Source organism: Ciona robusta, chromosome 12, assembly GCF_009617815.1.
Source record: "Ciona robusta chromosome 12, ASM961781v2".
Lineage (NCBI taxonomy): Eukaryota > Metazoa > Chordata > Ascidiacea > Phlebobranchia > Cionidae > Ciona > Ciona robusta.
The window spans coordinates 1602439-1625471 of record NC_143246.1 but is presented as its reverse complement, the minus strand read 5'-3'; the positions used below and the strand labels follow the sequence as shown (position 1 = coordinate 1625471).

The 23033-nt window shown below is 33.4% G+C and overlaps 6 protein-coding genes across 9 annotated transcripts; 2 read left to right on the top strand and 4 right to left on the bottom strand.

Annotated features, from left to right (window-relative positions):
- Window positions 1–145: 145 nt before the first annotated feature.
- Window positions 146–2945, bottom strand: LOC149726329 (protein GUCD1-like). The gene is made up of 5 exons (XM_089890400.1): window positions 2743–2945; window positions 2359–2471; window positions 1692–1903; window positions 1098–1410; window positions 146–792 (listed from the first exon to the last, which is right to left on the bottom strand). Exons 1-5 carry the CDS (start codon window positions 2880–2882, stop codon window positions 698–700), a joined length of 873 nt encoding a protein of 290 aa, XP_089746526.1. The 5' UTR covers window positions 2883–2945; the 3' UTR covers window positions 146–697.
- Window positions 2911–4140, bottom strand: LOC149726328 (uncharacterized). Its single transcript, XM_089890411.1, has 2 exons — window positions 4001–4140; window positions 2911–3630 (listed from the first exon to the last, which is right to left on the bottom strand). Exons 1-2 carry the CDS (start codon window positions 4001–4003, stop codon window positions 3091–3093), a joined length of 543 nt encoding a protein of 180 aa, XP_089746537.1. The 5' UTR covers window positions 4004–4140; the 3' UTR covers window positions 2911–3090.
- A 295-nt stretch (window positions 4141–4435) lies between these two features.
- On the bottom strand, window positions 4436–5523 carry LOC149726327 (uncharacterized). The gene has a single exon (XM_089890412.1). It carries the CDS (start codon window positions 5380–5382, stop codon window positions 4849–4851), a length of 534 nt encoding a protein of 177 aa, XP_089746538.1. The 5' UTR covers window positions 5383–5523; the 3' UTR covers window positions 4436–4848.
- A 1873-nt stretch (window positions 5524–7396) lies between these two features.
- Window positions 7397–8514, top strand: LOC149726326 (neo-calmodulin-like). The gene is made up of 3 exons (XM_089890413.1): window positions 7397–7646; window positions 8017–8152; window positions 8334–8514. The coding sequence occupies exons 1-3, from the start codon at window positions 7461–7463 to the stop codon at window positions 8492–8494; spliced, it is 483 nt and encodes a 160-aa protein (XP_089746539.1). The 5' UTR covers window positions 7397–7460; the 3' UTR covers window positions 8495–8514.
- A 1322-nt stretch (window positions 8515–9836) lies between these two features.
- On the top strand, window positions 9837–14231 carry LOC149726325 (uncharacterized). 2 transcript variants are annotated; one of them, XM_089890398.1, is made up of 8 exons: window positions 9837–10026; window positions 10578–10677; window positions 10736–10814; window positions 11615–11797; window positions 11928–12151; window positions 12453–12508; window positions 12887–13182; window positions 13437–14231. In XM_089890398.1, exons 1-8 carry the CDS (start codon window positions 9935–9937, stop codon window positions 13820–13822), a joined length of 1416 nt encoding a protein of 471 aa, XP_089746524.1. In that variant the 5' UTR covers window positions 9837–9934; the 3' UTR covers window positions 13823–14231. The 2 variants fall into 2 exon arrangements, with proteins under 2 accessions (XP_089746524.1, XP_089746525.1); XM_089890399.1 differs by lacking the exons at window positions 9837–10026; window positions 10578–10677; window positions 10736–10814 and adding an exon at window positions 11196–11354.
- Window positions 14232–14784: 553 nt separating this feature from the next.
- On the bottom strand, window positions 14785–19580 carry LOC149726324 (CTD nuclear envelope phosphatase 1A-like). 3 transcript variants are annotated; one of them, XM_089890402.1, is made up of 9 exons: window positions 19324–19580; window positions 18722–18788; window positions 17812–17936; window positions 17520–17591; window positions 17068–17184; window positions 16613–16724; window positions 16050–16134; window positions 15526–15601; window positions 14785–15327 (listed from the first exon to the last, which is right to left on the bottom strand). In XM_089890402.1, exons 1-8 carry the CDS (start codon window positions 19456–19458, stop codon window positions 15541–15543), a joined length of 774 nt encoding a protein of 257 aa, XP_089746528.1. In that variant the 5' UTR covers window positions 19459–19580; the 3' UTR covers window positions 14785–15327; window positions 15526–15540. The 3 variants fall into 3 exon arrangements, with proteins under 3 accessions (XP_089746528.1, XP_089746529.1, XP_089746527.1); XM_089890403.1 differs by having other exon boundaries at window positions 14785–14904; XM_089890401.1 differs by lacking the exon at window positions 14785–15327 and having other exon boundaries at window positions 15355–15601.
- Between the last annotated feature and the right edge of the window lie 3453 nt (window positions 19581–23033).

The following is a 23033-nucleotide window of genomic DNA, read 5'->3' as shown; positions in this document are numbered from 1 at the left end:
GCTCCCCCACGTAAGTTACACTCATACAAACAACTTCAATACTCTGTCTATACTCTATAGTATACTATATTTTTTGAACCATGTTAACAAATTAGAATTTAAATATTAAGAATACATATATAGTATAGAGTAAGTATATGAAATATAAAACAAAGATTTATATCTTTATTGCACATGAGTAAGTAAAAATTGAAACAAGTTTTATAACAACACTAGATAAATAAGTTAAAAATTCAAACATGCATATTGGTTCAAATCACAATAGTGGTTTACCCATATTACATATATGTTAAATAAATAAAATGTGGGATATCAGCACTTGTTTTGCCGGCTGGCAGCTGTGGGATTTGAACATTGTACCCTACAATAAAAAGATAACTACAAAAACAGTTCTACACTGAAGCACAATGGTTAAACAACTTAATTTCAAAGCTTGATGCTGCTGTCATTATTGGCGTGTGTACTTGCACAAAACACTTAATTGTTTTAACTCAGTGGTCACTAATACGATGTCTAAAAATCCTAAGCAATCACCCAAAAAAATCATAAACAAAATCTCTTGCATACTTAATAACCTGAGGTGTATAAAGTCACCACATCTTGTATGTGATAAGAACCTGTGTTAGAACTCTGGGTTGTCCGACAACGCAAGGAAAAAAGGGTGAGTATCATTCATCTACTATCACCCATAAACGACCTATTCATTTCCAAATATAAACAGCAGATCTTCATCAGTACCGTAACTTTTCCTTGCTTTTTCAAAACTTGAAATACTGCATCGACTCTTGGGGTCTATAAACAAACATAGCTTAGTAATGTAGCACATTCCGCTGTAATAAGGAATTAAAGTCTTAGAGCTTAATGCTGTTGTTTTGGGAGTGTGTGTTCAAGCAATTACTCCAACCCAGTAGTCACTAATGGGTTGCATAAATTGCCAACCAGATGTTAAAAAAAAATTACTTACAAAGTTACATATGAGTTAACTCGTAAGCGGGCACAAAGTGTATGAAACAGAACACCAGCGTTTTAAGGACTGTCTTTTCCAGCCACGCGCGGATAAATAAGTTACATTTATTCAAATTATCATTTGAACTTACAGTTTGCCGAAGGATCATTAAATATTACTTCCTTTTGTTTCAAATCAAAACCAACAACTAAAATAAAGTGTCCCCAATATTTTAACTTTTCTTCATTTTCTACAGAAGTTATTTCATCATTTTGCACAAATTCTTCAGTACTTGTAGTGTTACTGTGTTCTTCTTTTTGAATAATTGTTTTGGGTTTCACACTTTGTGAGCTGTTTAAACCAGTGTGTGAATGATCGGCATTTTCGGGAGTTTTTGTTGCAACAGAAGATTCAGTTAAAAAAATTCTTTTTAACTTGCTGTCATCAACTAATACAATAACGGGCTGTAAAAGATTAAAATTATAAACCTATTTGGGCTATGTAACATTATTTAAATTGTTTTTATATATTTAAATGTGATAAGAAAGATTTTATTATAATTACAACAAAGGAAATGAAGTTTGCAACACAACTTAAAATAAATGCAAATATAAATAAAAAGTGGTAAATGTATATAATATGTTTTTGTTAAGTCCTAAAAGTTAATAACAAAACACAAAACTAAATTTTCTCATATTGCAAATTGTTTTGTATCAAAAAAAAGTTACATTTAAAACATTCATACCTGATTATAAGTTGCTATATGGTTAAAAATTTTCGTAACACTTTTTGATTTCTTTTCCACAAACACATTTCTTTTCTGTGCTGACTTAAACAGCTTATTAACTCTGTTCATTTCAACAGAAAAGCTTGTTTTCAATTGATTCAGATAAAAAGATTCTTCAGAGTAAGTAGAATCAGCACCGAGTGTAATTGTAGTTAATATGTGTTTGATACCTATAAAATAAATTTTTAATAAATTAACACCTAAGTATTCGGATTGAAGAAATCCTATTTCGAACGGACAAATTAAAAATAAATATTCCACATAGGTGAGATCCTATAATAGGGCATGCCATGTGATTTAGGTCTTAGTTGGCCCTTTAACCCAGGGTGCATGTAGTGACTGAAAAAAGATTAAAAGAATCCTAGATTTATTATATTCTGCTGCTGCTGTAGTGATGACAGCACTTGTTTCATAACCAGGGGTTCGAGGCTCGATGCTGCTACCTTTGTGGGCATATGTGTATTTTTATGCAAGATACTTATCGACCATTGCTCCAACCCAGTGATCATAAATGGATTGTCCGAGTTACCAGTCATACAAAAACAAAACATGATCTACCAAGTTACATGTGTGATAATTCAAGAGCATGCCCAAGTAATATGTGTTCAAACAAATGTCTATTTACCCATAATAGCACACATATATGCAAGATCAATCGTCCAAACAGATTTTTCCAAACCGTGTTTTAAAATTGCTTCATCCAATGTAACCATGGCATTTGTGGCTCTCTCTAAATATCTATATAATACATATTTATAAGTATAACATATCATATGATTTGGATATCTCTTGGAATACAGTAGCACAGATCAAATAAATTAGAAAAACAAAAAAGGGCATTTGCCAACAAATTGAAAGTTGTTAACAACACGCCAGTAACACTACACATCAAAACATGCTTCTGAATCATTGTAGTAGGCAACCCAACTAAATCAAATGGTTTTGGTATTATCCCTACAGAATAGCTTAAATGTTATATTTCTTTCAAGTTAACACCAAACTGTTTTACCTAGCAGCCATTCTAAGTGAAGCAATACCACAATCCCAGTTGCCTTCTTGCTTAATATGGTCAACATCCAACAGAACATAATTGGGAAGCCCAACTTTTAACTTTGTAAACTTGCAGGTCAATTTATCCAGGACATCCATTATAAATTAGTAATTGAAACTTTAAATATCTAAAAACATATAAAATGTAAAAATGCAAAATATACAACTCTATGAATAAAATATAAGTTTAATAGATGTACAGTGTTTTCTAAATCATTCAGTATAGTTAGAATAATTGGTATTCAAGCTGCTATCAACCAAAGATGGTAAAAGGTTAAAGTATGAAAAAACTTATAAAAATTCAAATTTAATCGGTTAATTGTAAAACAATTGTCATTTTTTCAGCTACTTCCCATGGTTGGACAATTTGTTTAAATTTATCCAAGTCTATTTTTCCTCCAGTTAGATTCAACGCCTTTTTCGCCACATTTTCGATTTGAGAATCGCTTAGTGATGGAGAGAGCAAGATATGGTAATATCTATACATCTCAATTCCTTGTAGGTAACCAAGTTTTCTGACATCCAGTATTTCGAATAATAATTCAACTTTTTCAGATGGTGTCCTTGCAGAAGAAAACGCAGCAAAAAAATTTACAAATTCTTTGGGATACAGAATACCGGATCGGCCCCCATATTTTTCAGCAAAAATGGGCGCAAGTTTGTGCTGATTTACTTCTGGGATAAGAAGAACTTGCTCAATGGTGACACCCGATGTTTCATCTTTTGATTTTGATGTGTCATATTGCGAATAGCGTTTTTGCACCTCTTGTAAGTATCTTGGCGAAAGCTTGGTTTGTTCTAATATCTCATTTTGTTCGTCTTTTGTAAAATAGGAAACTCCTTGTCCCTAATAATTTGTAAATAATTATATTCTTAAACCAAACCGACTCAACTAAAATATAATACACTAGTCGTAAAACTATAGATTAAGTCCCCAAATTTAGCTGTTAAAGACTTGAATTGTGAGCTATGCTAAAACAATACTGTTGATCTTAAAAGACTGCGAATAAAGTAGTGTAGCTATAAAAAAGGTTTTCTAAGTTTTAAATGTATATTAAACTAAAGGGTTGCAGACGTTGCAGTGTTAAAATGACATGCCATCTTAGAATGACATGTTACCCCTCTAATTACTTTAATATTTCAAGTTTTTGTAAAAAGTACATCTTTAAGAGGTTGTGCTTTATTTTTATAAAATCTAATTAATTTAAATACCTTACCATTGCTTTAACTTAACAGGGTTTCATTAAACCTTGCGATCAACCAACAATTTGCTCCAAAATAATAAAAAGTTTAAAAATTATTTAAAAAACTCTGAATAGAACTATTATTAAATATATTAAAATATAGTAGGGTGGGGAAGATGGAACACCTTTAGCACATAATATCCAAATATCCTGAGCATGTTTACACAATTACCAACGGTCTATGGGAGTTGTGAGGATACGGTTTTGTAATTTTTTAAATGTTTTTTGTTTACTTTCAAATAGGACAAGAAAATAGATCAAAAAGGTTTCCCATCTGCCCCGACCTGCTATATACATACACATTTATTTAGGTTGAACTATTCAATACTGTATTCAAACACAAACTTAATTACTAAATAAATAAAACAAACATAATTTGTTCAATTATTAACAAAACACAAGGAAAAATCAAGTGAAGATGTGTTTCATTTGTGCATAGAGTGTATAAAAAATTAACAAGATAAATAAATGGAAATGTATATACTTAAAAAAGTTAAAATATTGTAAATATACAAACACTTTATACAAAAAAATATACTATTAAACAGTCTAGTATTACAATACTGACGTTTCTGCTGAATCAGGTAGTTTAATGAATAAATGAAGAACAATTGTTTATCTCTGCATAGCAGTGTAAGTGTAACATGACACAATAAAAAACAGAAGCAGTTTTCTTATTTTCAACATGATGCCACATATTTAACTTTGTAGAAGATTTTCATAGGTTATTTTTCTAAACTTGTCTTAGGATAACTTTTTGTCCGTGTTAAAAACTTTTAAATTCCATGCCATGCGAGGTTCAACTAACGACCATCCGCTCATCAGGATTTGTGGAATTTTTCATCTAATAATTTCCCCCAAACTTTATTAAAGGGATGCACAAACACTGTGGGCGTCCCATTACTTGAAACCAGTGGTTTGCCTTCATTCGCCCATTTAAAAATACTGCCTTCCAGGTTATAGCATTTACATTGACCCTTCAACCCAGTATCAGACTCCAACAACTTCTCATGAAACTTTTCAATCAGCTGACAAGATCTAAACCCAAGCGCACAATATGCAACAATATTTAAAGTCCCATCAAAAGTATTTTGTTTATCTCTAACCAAGTCCAGCAATTTGTTCACATTATTTTCCAATGTATCTTCGTAATCAAACCAAACTGCACCCGGTATCCTACTGATGTCGTACTCATATTTGTACCGGAAATCCGCTAATAATAAATCGTCCGCATTGTTTGACATTGAAATCAAATCTCCGGTCGAAATTTGCTGAACGCTTGAAAATCGAAGCCTGACCCCGGACAGAGACATTTTCATGGCAAAACTAGTGGGAGGGTCTTTATTGTCGCTCATTTTTAAACTGTAGTCAAACAAAAATAATACAATATTTCATAGTTTTAAACGGAAAAAGAGTGGAAAATATATAAAGATACTGAAATAAGGTTTACAGTGCAGCATATACCCTAATGTATTCATCCATAAGCTAAAACACAATACACTTTTCACGGATATAGATCAGTCTAAAGACTCTAAAATAGAAACCTCTAAAAAAGTCTAAAATGGAAACATTTCCTGTTTACAAAAAAATTCCCAATGATTAAAATCAGGGAATTACCCTTATATTTGCGTCATCACACAAAATATACAAGAGAGCTAGTTTAAAATACTATTTTGAAGTGTTGCAAAACAATAGTATCAATAGCATATGATACGCTAGCATATTCATTCTGATTTGTGTACATTTTGATAATTACTAAATAAATATATCAGATGTTAAACAAAGATAGCATAAATCATTGCTTTCACCACAATTCGTAATTATATAAAAACTTCATTAATATTTGTGTTTTAATGACCAATTGGTTAGACTTATTACCGTTAGGTGTTGCCCAAGTGCACATATTCCTACAGTTGTAGCAACATAAAGTCTCAAACATGCTCTTCTTCGGTTACGATTGTGTTTGACCACTAAATTACGACGCGGAAACTCTAGCATTCATCTCATATATCTTTATATATCGCCTTATACGTGGTGCTGTTATGACGTTGCGTCCAATTGCGGAGTTTGAAATTTATAGGTGATTGTTTTTAAACAGGGTACCAGTTTAAAAATGTTAATTATCTATGTAAAGTTTATGTTACGGTATTGTGGGGAATAGGATGGGACACCTTAAGCACATAGTATTCAAATATCCTGATCGTGTTTTAAACAATTACCAACGGCCTATTACAGTTATAAGATACGGTATATAATTCTTTGATTGTTCTTTGTTTACTACCAAATCGGTGGAGAAAATAGAACGAAAAGATGTCCCATCTTCCCCACCCAACTACTTGTTAAATCTTGCCAGTAAGCAGTTATAATATGCCTTGTAATATACACCAGACCACATTCTTACATTGAGATATAACAGGTACCAAGTAAAATAACAGATAAATATTCATTTTAAAAGACAGGGAAAGCAAATGTTATTTTAGCATCGCTTGAGCGAGCCTAAACAGCGTAGCAACGACGAGTTCCTAAAACTACAGCTTTTGTACGCGGGTATATCGAAGTGTGTAGCAGATGTTTATGCAAACAAAAAATATTATGTAACAACATGTTTCACTAGCGACAAGGTAACAATTTATTTGTGTAGATTATCATTAGGCACAGGATTTGAAATGGAAATGTCGCGGCCGTATCCAATAGTCTTATTGTTAACGATTTTTGACTTGAGCACATTAAAGTGTAAACCTAATATTTGCTTTTTAATAAAGCGCTACAATAAATAGTGTTTACTAAGCAGTCAATTGTATAGTTGTAGGATAAAACCACCGAAGTACAATGTGTATATGAAAGCCTATAATATACGCTGGCTTATGCCGTTCAACGGTTCAACAGTTGGACCATATACTACGAAAGTGGGTTATACTAGTCGTATAAAGGCGAAGTTAAGATTTTTTCAAATGATCAGATGAGATTGCACAATTTAAGTCTTAAGTATGCGATGGCTAAGCAATATACCATCTGTATCGGTGTTTTGATTTAAAGTGTTAAGAATATATATATAGGGCGCTTTTAAACCGAATAAGTTAAATGTACGTTTTATAAAAATCTATATTGAGACGTGGTATGGCGTTTTGCTGCAAAATTATATATTTTTACATTCTTATGATTTTTCCACGGCGATTGGACAAATAAATCAGAGCTCCATTGTATTTTTCGACTTAGGCTATACGCTGTTTTAGGTATATTGGCGTATATAGGGTAAGATAGGACATACTTTTTTATTCTCTTTTCTTTGCTCGTCCCATTTGGTAGTAAACAAAGGATTTTTCCAGAATTATATAGCAGTATCCTCACGTTAGTTATTAGGATTTAAGCGATTAAGGTGCTGACGGTTTCCATCTTACCCCACAGTACCATATTAAACATATTTGCAAGGAAAATGTCAAATGAAACGCCCAAAGAAGCTGAAGTTCGGTTCACAGACGCCCAGGTTGAACAATTTCGTCACCATTTTGGAAATTTTGATTTTAAGCAAGAGGGTGCAATAGCTACGGCTGATTTAGGTTCAGTGTTGCGAGCTTGTGGCCAAGTTCCAACCGAAGGGTGGCTTAAGGAACGAAGGAATGTAAGTCGGCTGTATATGCTACTTTTTATTTGGCTTCTTAAACATTTTAGGGTATAAAAAAAGCATATAAATCACATATTTTTTAATCGTGTTTTTAACAATTAACAACGGCATTTAAAAATATTTTTGAAATGAGTCTATAAAAACTGTTTGTTTGCTTCCAAATAAGAAAACAAATTAGTGTAAAACGTGAACCATCTATAGCACCATTCATAAAAATGTTTGGTTCAACGGTAACATAAAGTCAACAATTCGGGACACTTTGCCTTACAAAGAGAATAAAACATCGACCATCCTATTACCTCAACCTACTGTATCATTTTCGCCCGAAAAAATTATAATAATATAAACACTAAGCATGTTTATAAAGGTGGCAGACCCTGAACACCGTGGTATCGTGGAATGGGGAAACTTCTTGCAAATTATGAAACAATGTGTTGCTGGGGGCGGAAACAATGATGAAGAATTATTGGAGGCGTTTCGAAGATTTGATAAAGGAATGACAGGTAGTGTATCGCATATAGTGGGGTGGGGAAAGATGGGACACCTTCATCCTATTTCGGCAAAGTTGCATATTTTGTAACTTGAATAAGCGGACATGAGGTGTACAAAACAGATCACCCGTGTTATAACAACTATACCATTGCCCCACCACGTGAGTATAAATAAGTTACATTTATCTTGTAGGAGTGATCAAATCGGCCGAGTTACGTAATATACTGATGACGATGGGGGATACCCTAACAGAGGAAGAAGCATCTGAGCTCATAAATGATGCTGATCCACTTGGAGAGGGTGTTGTCAGCTACGAGTCATTTGCAAGGGAAATGGTTTATAATGGACCATGATTAATGCGATGTTTGGAAAATGAAAAAAAAACATGTTTAACCTCTGTAAAAAAATATTTTTTTTTAATAGAGTCGGTTTTGCTTTTTATGTATACTAGGGTGGGGGAAGATGAGACACCTTTAGCACATAATTCCCAAATATCCTAACCGTGATTTAAACATTTAACAACATTGTGTTGGAGTCGTGAGGATACGGGTTTATATAGTTCTTTAAATGTTATTTGTTTTTTTACCAAACGTGAAAAGAAAATGGAATGAAAGGGTGTCCCATCCTTCCACACCCTACTATAGCATATATATTATCCAATTTGTAATAACGAAATTTGTATTAAGATTGTTTCTATACTACTATGGGGTAGGACGAATTACCTTTAGCACATAATATTCCATATTTACTAATCGTGTTTTTAACAACTAACAATGTTCTTTTCGTGAGTAATTTGTTATATTATTTTGCAAATGTTCTTCGTTTACTAACAAATGTGACGATAAAAGAGAGTGAAACATGCTTCATTACACCCCACCCTATGTTATACGGATTTTTACACAATTTTGTCGGTTAAATCAGAGTAAATATAAAAAGCATATGTTTTTTGAATGTTATTTGTTTACTACCAAATACGACGTGAAAATAGAATGAAAAGTGTTTGACCTTATATGTATGTGTGTAAAAAATTAATATATAAAGTATAGGTTAATAAAAGCACTGCTGTGTTAAGAATGGTATTGCATATAAAAAGCAAGGGGACTGATGTACATACATACATATATATATATATATATATATATATATATATATATATATATATATATAGTAGGTTGGGGGGAGATGGGACACCTTTAAAATTTTCTCGTCCCATTTAGTAGTAAATAAAAAAAATTCAGAGAATTATAAAACCGTATCCTCACGACTCTCATAAACCGTTGGTAATTGTTTAAAACACGGTCAGGATATTAAAATACTATCCGCTGAATGTGTCCCATCTTCCCCCACCCTACTATACATATATATATATATGTTTGAGCAACGTCAGACGCTTATACCTCATAGAAGTCATTGTGACGAAACAGTCAACGTTAATCCGCTATTTCTAAACGCGAGTTAGCGCTCAACCAATCTTTAAAAATAGAAGGAACTATGAACGTGGAAACGGCGTTCTAAAACCTTTTGCTGTTACATTGCAGCTCTGTTAAATTCATGAGCAAACGTTTTAGTGAACACTCTTGTAACGAGACGTATACATGGTTAAACCAGCGGTTTATAAGGCATAGCAATAAATCTATATTAGACTTAGTAGTTTTATGAACACCGATTAATATAGTTTTGACTGCAGCCCTATTTGTGAATAAAGCAGTAGTAAAGATTAAGAATGTTCAAATTGCAGATTACTGTTTCATATTTGAATCGTTAAGGATAATAAAGTGACGCGTTCATACTTAATGGCACCAGTTAATGTGGAACAAGTATGTCCGATTTCTTGTGAACTAAAAAGTGAAGCATTAAAACATATTGATTCGGTTTGTTTTACGAGGTATGGCAAATATAACATATATCATACCAGCATATTAACTAACGTATTGTACTGGGGTAAGATGGGACAACTTTAGCACATATTATCAAAATATCCTGATCGTGTACTAAACAAGGGTCTACGGTAGTCGTGAGGAAACGATTTTATAATTCTTTAATGTTCTTTGTTTCTACCAAATAAGTCAAAAAATGAATAAAAAGGTGTCCCATCTTCCCCTACTATAACGTTTTTTATTTTATTGCAATAACCACGTTCGTATGAATTAACATAGCAAAGAGTTCGGAATTAACAGTAAACGACAGTCGTATTATGATGAAAACTTTATGCGATTTATTATACATATTTATGTTAATAATATATAGTAATACGGGGCAAGATGGGAACTGATAGCACATATAATATCCAATATTTCCTAATGGTGTTTCAATAAATAGTCGTGAGAATCCGGGTATATAATTTTACCAACTGGGACGATAAATGAAAGTTAAAACATGTCCCATCTTACTCCAACCTACTATATTAAAACACAACATTTATATTTTATTAAACAGACAAACAGAAAGTACGAAATTTGTAACCCGTAACTGTAACAACCCATGTCCTTTTTGTGGAAAAGCGTATGCAAATGAAGTCGACTTACATCAACACATGGTAAGAATAGACGGTGCATTTAAATTTTGATTTCTTTATTAATATATGTACGTGACAGACACGGCATACGTCACGGTCGAGTGATTCTGTAGTCACGTGGGCTACGAAGCGGAAGAAAACCGGCAGAGCTCGCCACGGTAAGCATGAAGTTAGCGAATATTAATTGCAAACATACACCTAACACAAACAACTTTTCGTCGCTGATGCAACGGTTGGTTCCTCCCGTTTGTTTTGCTTTGGCTAAATAAGTAATCGGCTACGTTTCCGCTTTCCAAGGTTTTGGCGTGATAGACGACACGGCAGATATATCAAACGAAAAGTTGAGTCTCTTTATACACAGATACAAACACGACAAACGCAGTTACTTTGTTTTAGAACTTATCGGCAACGAAAATAAATCCGAGCTTTAATAGCCTTTATGTTGCAGCGTTGAGTTGAAACAGGTCTTCAGTCGTGTCATTTAAGTTCAGATATGCTCTAATTAATGTTGTGAAGCTGATTTTGCCCCCGGTCTAGTTTCGTTAAGGTTGTGCGTATATTATTTAGGCTCGGGCAAGTCTAAAGACAGATTATATTCATATAGGTAGACATAAAGGTGCCAGCAATAGTAACGGTTAATTAATGATTATAATTTGGTTAGTATGTTATTATGGATACGAAAGCAAACAAAACCAAAGGTATGACAAGCTGAGTTTTGATATTTATTTTGTTATAATATATTAATTGAATGTAATAGTAGTTTGGGTGAGATAGTTCATGTTTTTGTTTTATTTTAACGTCAACATAAACGATTGTCAGAATTATAAAACCGTATAATCCTCGCGACTCTAAAATAGTGTTAATTGAAAACAGGATTATTTCTGTCTTGCCCCAACGTCCGATATATATTTGTCTATAATTTATATTTAAAGATATAACCGTTTATTTTTGTTTACAGTAAATAAAGTGCCAGGCATTCGACCACATATGTGCGAGACATGCGGGAAACGGTTTTCGCTGCTTGAAAACATGCACAGGCACCAACTTATACATTCGAACGACCGCCCGTTTAAATGCCCACACTGCAGTAAAAACTTTCGACTGTCGCAACACCTAAAAGAACACATCAGAATACATACAGGTATATGTTATATAGTTGGATATAAAGGAATGAATGAAAATTCGACGATCAGGAAATTATGGGATATTATACACTAACCGGCTAACGGTATCCATCTTACCCCATATTTCTATATTTAAAATATCGACAGGTGAGAAGCCGTTCAAATGCGACATCTGTGGACACGCATTTTGTCAGATTTCGAACCTTAAGTCGCACCAGAAGACACACAGTAAAGAGAAGAGTTTTAGTTGCGATATTTGCGGGAAAGGATTCAGGCGTTCATTCACACTCAAACAACACAAACTAATCCATCAAAGAAATAAATCGTTCAATACGACCGACGGTGCAACAAAACCAAAATGCATAAACAAGGTTTGGAAACGTGTGTTTAAATAAAAATGAATGTAGCTTGCTTTATCATCCTCGCGTGGCCGAAAAACGACAATTGGAAAAGTAAAATAGTCCATGGTTTTATTTTCTTTTTGCGTTCCATTTGGCAGTAAACGAAGACATTTACAAAACGATATACCCGTATTCTTCACACTAAAAGAGCGTTAAAACTGTTAAAATACGATTAGAGAATACGACTTATTATGTACTAACTATGCACAGTCAATTACTTGGTGAAAAGGGAGATTATTTATAATTAATAAACGATACGTATTTTTTGCAGATTGACGACACGGATAAGGAATGCAGAAGAGATGAAAGTTATGTTTTCACCTCAAGGTAAGTACATGAGTATGAATTTATCCTCAGCGAAGCAACCGAGTTATTAAACGGATATCTTACTGTGCACGCACTATTTTACGTGACTTCTAAATACGTCCCGTATCCGCTTGCACGTTTACTCGGTGGGTGGTTGTTTTTAATATAAAGTTGCCGTTGTTTTAAACATACCCAATACTGGGCCGGATCAATCGTGTCCCAAAAGACACGCACAGAATTGCTTTCGTTCCACTTGGTAGTAAACCCAGAATATTTATAGAATTATATACCCGCATTCTAACGATTATAAAAGAGCCTTGTTGTTAAAAACACGATCATGGAATAAGGTATATTATGTGGTATAATGGTACCTACCACACAGCACAATATTGTTTGCAGCGACCGAAGTCGAACAAATGACACAATGACGTCATCAAATGCAAAATCTGTGACGTCAAACCCGAATGACGTAGCGGAAATTACGTCAACCTCGACTGTGGTGTCGCCAACGTGGAGCGAAAATTCGGTGCCGGATTATTTCGGCAACCAGGCGCATGGTGGCGCTACGGAGATGTGGCCGGAATTAAATGCCCTGGCTCGCTTGACGTGCCAGCAACATTTCTCACATAATAGGGGTCACTGTGTAAGCAAGGACGAGAACAATAATACCCAAAGCGAGCAGAAGGTGCTTGGAGGTAAGAATGAATAAAAGTCAACTGTTTGAAAATGTCTCAGTTTAATTCTTATGCAAGGTAATTTAAAGCGAAAAAATCCTAAAAATCAACTACTGCACATGGTAACTCGTAAGCTGGCATGAGTTGTATGAAACAGAACACCCGCGTTTTAGCGACCGTCAACGCTACACCGCAGACAAGGACAAATACGTAAAACTTATTATTACGATTCAGGTTAAACTAACCCAGAGATCAATTTATTTCATGTCATATAGATTACAAATGGAAGCGAGACCTTAGCCGTGAGTGGATATGCGACGAACGAATAAAGATACAAGAAACCAATAATTCAGAAGAAAATTTATCCCCTGTCTCGATGGTGACGTCACAAACGTCTTGTGACGTCATAAGCCACTCCGAAATAAAAACATCCCGAAAAATCTCGTTCGACGACGAAAGCAGAAACCCGTGGTTAATACATGGGAATCACGCGCTGAATAATTTGGCCGGTTTTGTATCGGTTCCGGGGATTCCCCCGCCCTCTGCTACGTCACTGGTGGGGTATAATCCTTTCGGTTTGGTTCCAATGGTAGAATGGCAGCCTGTTATTACTGGCTGGAGGTCTGTGTTGGATGGGAACGTATATGCGGTGGCAGATTAATGAATGAAAAATATTTAAAAAAAAACAGAAATGAACAAAAATTCATTTTGGTCACTCGCGAGCAAAAAAAAGTGTTATAATATGGTTGTGTCCATTGTGCGCCATAAGTATATGGTGGCTTAACACACCTCGTTTTTTATTTGGTTCCAGTTTAAATCTGGGCTGCTAGAATCACATAATGATACGAATGGTAACAGAAGTATAAAGCAACTGTTTCCAACATATCGTGTGGAACAGAATATATATGTTTCAGTTTGCCCATTTCTGTTTCAAGTATCCTCGTACAGTTTGTAATTATTCTTTCTATTCTTTCATTGCAGCTACCATGAAATAACCTTACACTTGCATTAACACTTAACATTAGAGTCACAACTATATTTTTTCACCCTAATAAACTACTTTAACGCAACTTTATTCTATATTATAAAGTATTAAGACAATTTAAAGCCATAAATTCCAAATACCAAAATTTCAAAACCCTACTGTTTAGTCTTGTGTGTCAAAGGTTAATGGTTCGGGCCTCGTCGCTGCTACCAATATAAAGCGCGTGTTCTCCAACCTAGTGCTGGTCACTAACGGGTTTTTCAAATTGTTAGCCGAGCAGGAAAAATAATCATTCTCACCCACAAAGTCACGCACGCGGTAACTCAGATAAGTTACTCACGTACCAAATGTAAGCGTTTCATGTAACAGTGGTTGAGATATAAGTTTTAAACTTCGCATTTTCGCACCATTCCTTGGCGGGGACCGGTGGCGGTTATTCCGGCAGAAAATCGAAGACATCGTCGATGTTAATATGCATATGCGCGCATTGGAATATACAATCAATAGATAGCGGACTATTGTATTGTTGTAGTATTCCTACGTTGAGAATAACTCTTTTTTTACGATCTTTGATTCGCCGACTTCAAAGGGGAGACATATTTGTTCTAAATTCTTATAGCAAATTTTTAACATAAATGTTTTGATATTTTTAATGTATATTTCGTACGTTGGTTCGGTTTAATGAAAATGTACGATATCTCATTTTAATGGCTTTAAGACTCACGGGTAAAAACAAAGACGCTTTTGGGGAAAATTTCCTAAAAACACAATTTTATTAATTTAATATAACTTTCGGAATGCTGTAATGACAATACACAGCATTAGGCGTAATGAAAAGTATTCATGCGGAAAATATATTAAACAACCTAAAGAACTGTTTAAAATAAAACGTGGTAAAATAAATGTTTTTTTACAGAAAACCAAATTTTTGTAAACCATCTTCGAAATTGCGAAATGTTTCGTAATTTAGGTTGTTTGTTTTTTTCTAGAAGAACATAAAAATATAAAATGAAACGTAAAATCGCGTGTTGGGCTATACGATCATTGTCATGCTACGACAGCAGTGCATAAACAAAGAAATAAAACAATTGTTCAGTTTATGGCAGAGAAAACAAACGAACAGTCTAAGTCTGCACGCACTTTATATGAGGATACGAGTTGTTTCGTGTTAAATTTTCTCCCTAAAATAAAATTCTCTTTTTTTCGAATTAGATTATTGAAAAAAAAAATTTCGTTCTTTATCAAAATTTCAACTTTTTTATTAAAAATTGTATTTTAAAAGAAGAAACCATGATCAGAAAGTTGCACACACACACGAGATACCATAATATAACTAAATAAGACTAAGTGTGTCTGTTATATAATTGTGATAGACATACCATCTATGTAACCCATCACCATTGCATGTGTTGGATCTTATTTCTTTGCAGCACATTACGAACATCATTGCAAAACCTAATGAGGAAATTAGAACGTTAATATACACGAATTGGGATTAGGTGCTAAGAAATTCATCTTGTGTTTTTCATTATACATGAATCACCCAACTTTATGAGCATCAGATCAGAGTTAGATTCTTGGTATTTATTTATTACAGTTACACCAAAGTCATTTTACTAGACTATACAGTTACACAACACACATAGTTGTCAAGCACAAGGAACATTATTGATTAATGGGGGGGTGTATTATCCGCTACTTTGGCTCTGCTTGTTTGTAAAGATGCCTAACAGCAGGGTAAAAGCGGCATCTTCAAAATGAAAACAACTATATTACAAAACAGAAATTGGCAAACAGAGAATTTAAAACAGGCTGTGGCTCGTGGGTATTTGAATAAAAAAGTATCTGTACAAGCAAAAAAAGTTGGAAAGACCTGTTGCTGTATCACACTATGCCATCTTACCTAATTGCATCTAACATGGGTAAGACATTCAACAACGAAGTATCAAAAGGGTCCGCAAACCAGGACTTAATCGGAACTGCGTTCTCTGTAAAAATATTATATATATATTAATATATATATATATATATACATAAGGGGGGGGGGGTTCTAAATTCTAATTTTTTTTAATCAAATCCCCCACTCCCCTCTTTTACACATTGATGGATGTAAATTAGTATAATGAGAAATGACGGAACTCTCTCGTATAATTATACATATTAATACATATTTAATATTTATACTGCATTCTACTTAAAACAGAATTGGCAACTTTTGGCAAACTGAGGATTTTCGAGTACACATTAAAAGCCAATACGCAATAAAATAGATCTGGTTCATGGGGCGGCGCCACCCCCCAAAATAACGGAGGCGCAACCAACCATCCCTGCTTTCTTGTATTTTAATTATTTTGATGCCAATGTTTGTAACATATGGTAATCGTTTACTATTACCACTTAATACATAACATATCTTAGTATTTATTTCATGCATTTTATATCAAGATATTAGATAATATAAATCACCTGGAAAGCCTTTGTATGCACCAGGAGAATTGTCAAGGATTAAAATACTTGATAGATCATTGTGAACAAACGATAAATCTTTTGTAAAACTACCGGTGTCCACTTTGCAATGCTGGGTGTATAACAATGTTTGTTTATTAGTAAGGTAAACAAATTAGTCAACACATATTTGTTATGGTATTGTACGGTAACCTAAGAGCTATAAGATGGGTGTTGTAATATACACCATATATGGTGGCTTTATACAAACACCTCACCTACACTTAGTTAAGAGTAACCAAATAAGCAACTTTGTTAGTGCCAACATGTTGGAGCAATTACTTTTAAACATCTTACACACAGACACACACGACACACCTACAAGATGATAATGATAGTGGACTAGTAACCACTGTGTTTAAAAAGACGAAGACGTAATAGAAAGTATTTTATTTTTTTCCAAAAGTTGGCCTTACCTGTCTATAATATCTTCGTTTAAAAGTTCCGCGATTTTTGTCTAACCGGTCGCACACAGCGGACCCGTATATCTCCATCGAAGCAGTGAAAACCACTAGTTCGTACCACTGGCTTACCTATAATTATATAAAGTTTATATCAATATTATTTTAGTAATGAATATCTACAATAGGGGTAGGCATCTAAGGGCCTATGGGCCAACTTTCTAATATTATTATTTATTGTGTTGATATTATTAGTTATTGTAATATACTTAATAATGATTTAATATTTGTTATTTATTTCCTTGTGGCAACCACAGTATATATTACATAGGTGCTCTGTTTCATTCACCTCATGCCGCTGTACATTTGTGTAACTATTTTTAGGATAAAACACAAATTAAAACTTGACCCATGTCCCTATATATATATTTTATATTTAAGTAGCCTATACAGTCCTGAATACTTACCACACTGAGAAAAAAGTCAACATGAGGTCTTTTGTGTACAAAGAATTTGACTGGGTGGCGCTCTATCACAACCTGGGATAAAATGAGAATAATCAGTGGCGTAAATAGGGGGGATTTTAGAGGTAGCAGCACTCAATTTTGTAAAAAAAAACTTATAGAAACTTTTAAAAACCTAAACACGGTTACAAAACTTTTACCAAATAGAATACAGTGATAAAATTTTTAAATATTGAAAAAATATTGCAAAATTTTACCAATCAAAAAAAGTTATAAAGTTTTACAAAACACTCACCTTTAAAACAAAGTCAGGTGGAGTGTCAGGCTTAACAGCAGGCCTTAATAAACCACCACTGTCATGTCGTGAATGGATTAATGTCTCATCAAGGTCTAATACAAGAACCTTTTTCTTTAATTGGCCTGTCAATAATATTTACATTAAAAAATTAAACATTTTACATACTTTATAAACCTAGGCGTTCTTTTTAAAACTGAGTTATCGTTTAAATAAGTTGTTTCACCACCAAAGTTAAAGGCAAAGCTGTTGCTGTAAATGTTTAAACATTTTATATAATAGAGATTTGAGCTATTAGGCGGATAGGCTAGGCTAGGCCTATATATAATATATTATATTTATATTTATAATATACCTATATATAATATATATAATATATATTATACAATATAATTATTTTTAAACTGCGTTAATCGTTAAAACACTTTTATTGTTGTGTGAATAATAGAATTAAATGATATCCCACATGAATTTCATACACATTTACAAACAACTTCCAGTTTAAGAAAGTAACTTTTTATGTGTTGTGTTAACTTGTGTATGACTGCAAATGTGTAGTAAAGGGGTGAACTAATTTACCTAAGGACACACACAGACACAATGGTAGTATTATTGAACAAGACATTCTAACTACAACTTCAAATGTTCATCAAACAAAGATAGCGTTTTATCTTCAATCCCCACATAGCTATGTGGCAATGTAAATATTTTCTCATGACACACACCATTAGTTTTACAAACTAGACAAGTTTCTATATGACATCAGTTTTGAACCTGGTGCTCTATGGCTAAGATGCAAGTGATGTAGTAATTGCACTTATTTAGCCACAGCATCATTACCCATATTTTACTAAGTATATATTTGTTAAAACAACAAAATAATGAATTTTTAAATGTTTTAATGCATTACCTAAACGCAGCCTTGAAATAGGAGTAAGGGGCATCACCTCATAACGAACAGTTTGGTGAGCTATCAGCTGGAATTAGAAAAACATTGAATAATAAATTTAATCACAAACAATTCTTAAATGCTCAATTGCAGTGCTACTGAGCTCCTTGTACAAGAAGTGGGTCGCCTGCTAAAGTGATCAAAAATATTTTAATCCTTATATTTTGTGTATGGTTAAAAAACATGTTTGATTTATACTTTTAGGGTCAAAGCTTTGCTATTCATTCATGTTTATTATTTGGGTCAATGTTAAAAGGTTAAGAAAGATAAATATACACAAACAGAAATTTAATACTGATAAATGTATAGCCTACAAATTTGATCCTGGTTTATTAGAATCATCAATTTAAAATGACACATTTCACACACCACAAAGATAAAGCCTACAAAAAGTATTCACAACATAAACATATTTTATGTGATGTATTGTAAACAGGGTAATCCAAGTTTGGCAGGACTCTTTAAATATTTCATTTGTCAAATATCAAATTTATAGAGTCGCCCTACCCTTGCTACCCCAGGTTAGGTGCCTATGAATGTATAAACATAAAACAAAAACTCACTTTACGAGTATTTTTTCTGAAAAAGTAGACAATAAAGCTCCACGCTGCGCCAAGCAGGCCCCAAAAAGCTTTGGGGAACATAGATAAAGAAGCAGAAGTGTGAAGTTCCAAGCTTGTGTAGTCCTTTTCATTCATAGAAAAGCAGTAACACAAAATTGTGTCTTGGCCAGTGTATGTTAGGTAATTCAGTCGACTGTTTTAAGCAATTAACACAGCAGACTAAATGAATACACAGTCTGTAAAATAGAAAATAATTGAGCACATAATGCATAAGGCCCATTTAATAACTATGTGATCGCTATTTGCTGATATAAAATATAAAAAACAAAAATGTGGTTGCGGCAACGTAATATAAACTTTAAAGAGTTATAAAATGACACAGATGTCCTATTATTTCAGACTGCTGAATATGGCAGTTCCTGACGAGATCTCTCTTGTGCCAGGTTTACATTTTTTGGAAAAAAGTACAATTGTTCAAATTCGGCAGTAAAATTTGTAATCCAAGTCATGTTAAGTAGTCCCATTTATTTTAATACACATTTGGTTTATTGTTGAATTGTTTGGAATTACTGAAACAGGAGAACATGTATCTCAAGATACATTTCGTAAACAAAATTGCGCGTGCTTCTACTATATTAAGCTGACCAGCTATTCAAGAAGAATACATAGTGATTGGATTTTGCCTTCCTGTGCTAGTTTAAAAGCTATATAGTCAGTCTGGCAGAATATAGCAGTTTCTAATGAGATGTTGCGTGTGTAAAACAGTGATTTTTTTACATGTGTGCTTGCTATTTTTAAAATTGCCGCACAAAGCAGTTACATTTCCAAACTAAATTGGAAAATCCTACTTAATTTAACGCAGATTCGGTTCATTGTTTAATAAATTCGCGTGAGTGGGACAAATTATTGCCCTCATTTCCAAGCGTTCTTAAACAAAATCGCTGGTGCACCTGCCATACTATGCAGACTGGTTACATAGTATTATCACCTTTGTGGGTCATTGTTCTTTGTGAAGTCATAGTAACACTGCCAACACTGAATAGAAGCAATTATAAAAACACTTAAAAAGCCAATATATTTTGGCTGTTATGTATGACATAGCTGGTAAACCCTTATTTCACAAAATATTTGTTTGGGAATATTTTACATTTAAATAACTAATTGGCAAACTTAGACCTAATCATATGCAAAAAATGTAAACAAAAAAATCTTATATAAATACTTTTACAAGTAATAAAAAATTATTCTACCGAGAACATTCTTTTTAGAACATTCAAACCTATTCGGCGCATTGACGTCTTTATACTAACTACCTAAAATGCATTTCCTTATCTAGCGACCGGTGATTTTTGGCGATGAAACTATGTAACTATCATTAAGTCTCTCTGTTACTTAAGGAAATGCAAAGCATTTTTGTCCATTTTCTAACAACAAATATTATCTAATATAACTGTAGAAGCAGACATAAATTCCCTTTTTATTAATGTTAAACTTTAATTGTAAAAATACCTAACTTGCTTGCTTACTTTGATCGACCAACCCAATACTGCGTGTTTAGTTTGCAATGCACCAGTGGTTAATGCTTTAACGCTCAGGCTGGAAGCTTTCCGAAAATCCCCTTAGTATGACGTAGTTAGATATTTCTATGAGGTCGTCGAGCGTGTCGATGTTATTGCACAATTTTATTTAACTGTTTGGTGTTATTTAAAAGTTTGAGGTAGGCCTGGAGCATATTTGTTGTTTCGTGTTATTTTAAAGTTTGAGGTAGGCCTGGAGCATATTTGTTGTTTCGTGTTATTAAATTGTTTAGTGTTATTTAAAAGTTTGAGGTAGGCCTGGAGCATATTTGTTGTTTAGTGTTATTTTAAAGTTGGAAGTAGGCCTGGAGCATATTTGTTGTTTAGTGTTATTTTAAAGTTGGAAGTAGGCCTGGAGCATATTTGTTGTTTAGTGTTATTAAATTGTTTAGTGTTATTTTAAAGTTGGAGGTAGGCCTGGAGCATATTTGTTGTTTAGTGTTATTTTAAAGTTGGAAGTAGGCCTGGAGCATATTTGTTGTTTAGTGTTATTTTAAAGTTGGAAGTAGGCCTGGAGCATATTTGTTGTTTAGTGTTATTTAAAAGTTTGAGGTAGGCCTGGAGCATATTTGTTGTTTCGTGTTATTAAATTGTTTAGTGTTATTTTAAAGTTGGAGGTAGGCCTGGAGCATATTTGTTGTTTATTTTAAAGTTGGAAGTAGGCCTGGAGCATATTTGTTGTTTAGTGTTATTTTAAAGTTGGAAGTAGGCCTGGAGCATATTTGTTGTTTAGTGTTATTTAAAAGTTTGAGGTAGGCCTGGAGCATATTTGTTGTTTCGTGTTATTAAATTGTTTAGTGTTATTTTAAAGTTGGAGGTAGGCCTGGAGCATATTTGTTGTTTATTTTAAAGTTGGAAGTAGGCCTGGAGCATATTTGTTGTTTAGTGTTATTAAATTGTTTAGTGTTATTTTAAAGTTGGAGGTAGGCCTGGAGCATATTTGTTGTTTAGTGTTATTTTAAAGTTGGAAGTAGGCCTGGAGCATATTTGTTGTTTAGTGTTATTTTAAAGTTGGAAGTAGGCCTGGAGCATATTTGTTGTTTAGTGTTATTTAAAAGTTTGAGGTAGGCCTGGAGCATATTTGTTGTTTCGTGTTATTAAATTGTTTAGTGTTATTTTAAAGTTGGAGGTAGGCCTGGAGCATATTTGTTGTTTAGTGTTATTAAATTGTTTAGTGTTATTTTAAAGTTGGAAGTAGGCCTGGAGAATATTTGTTGTTTAGTGTTATTAAATTGTTTAGTGTTATTTTAAAGTTGGAGGTAGGCCTGGAGCATATTTGTTGTTTAGTGTCATTTTAAAGTTGGAAGTAGGCCTGGAGCATATTTGTTGTTTAGTGTTATTTTAAAGTTGGAAGTAGGCCTGGAGCATATTTGTTGTTTAGTGTTATTAAATTGTTTAGTGTTATTTTAAAGTTGGAAGTAGGCCTGGAGCATATTTGTTGTTTCGTGTTATTAAATTGTTTAGTGTTATTTTAAAGTTGGAGGTAGGCCTGGAGCATATTTGTTGTTTAGTGTTATTTTAAAGTTGGAGGTAGGCCTGGAGCATATTTGTTGCAACTGTGACGTCACTGGCGGGGCAATCGGATTTGACCGTTTCTCATTACACGGACTCGCCGAAATTTTAATTTGTCTCATCCCTAAGTATTGAATACGTTTACGTTTGTATGAGCGTTTAAAAAGACCCCGATATTGCCTTATAAAACAGGGGTAAAAAAAGCAACTGTTTTTTTCTGTTTTTATTTTTTCTACTACAACCAATATTAAATTTGTGATAAAACTGATTTTAAAGGTATAGTATTTCAAATAAATTATTGATTTAATTATTTCTAAAGGTAATCAAGTATTAAAAACAGTTATTTACAGTTTTGTTTATTTTATGTTTTCCGTTTTTTATTATCCCACTTGACTATATTCCAATTTAGATTTATAATAGGATTACAGACTTACAGTTATAGTGTACAGTTGTAAAGTAATGTATTCTGCCAGTATCAATCTGAAAACTACATTGCTCACAAACAAAATCTGTGGTTCTTTAGGCTTCCTAAGACAATAAAGGCTATAGTAAAGTGGGGTAATAAAAAACAATGGACTACTTGGGGTAAGAAAGGACAACCCTCCTAGCCCGCTAAAAAAT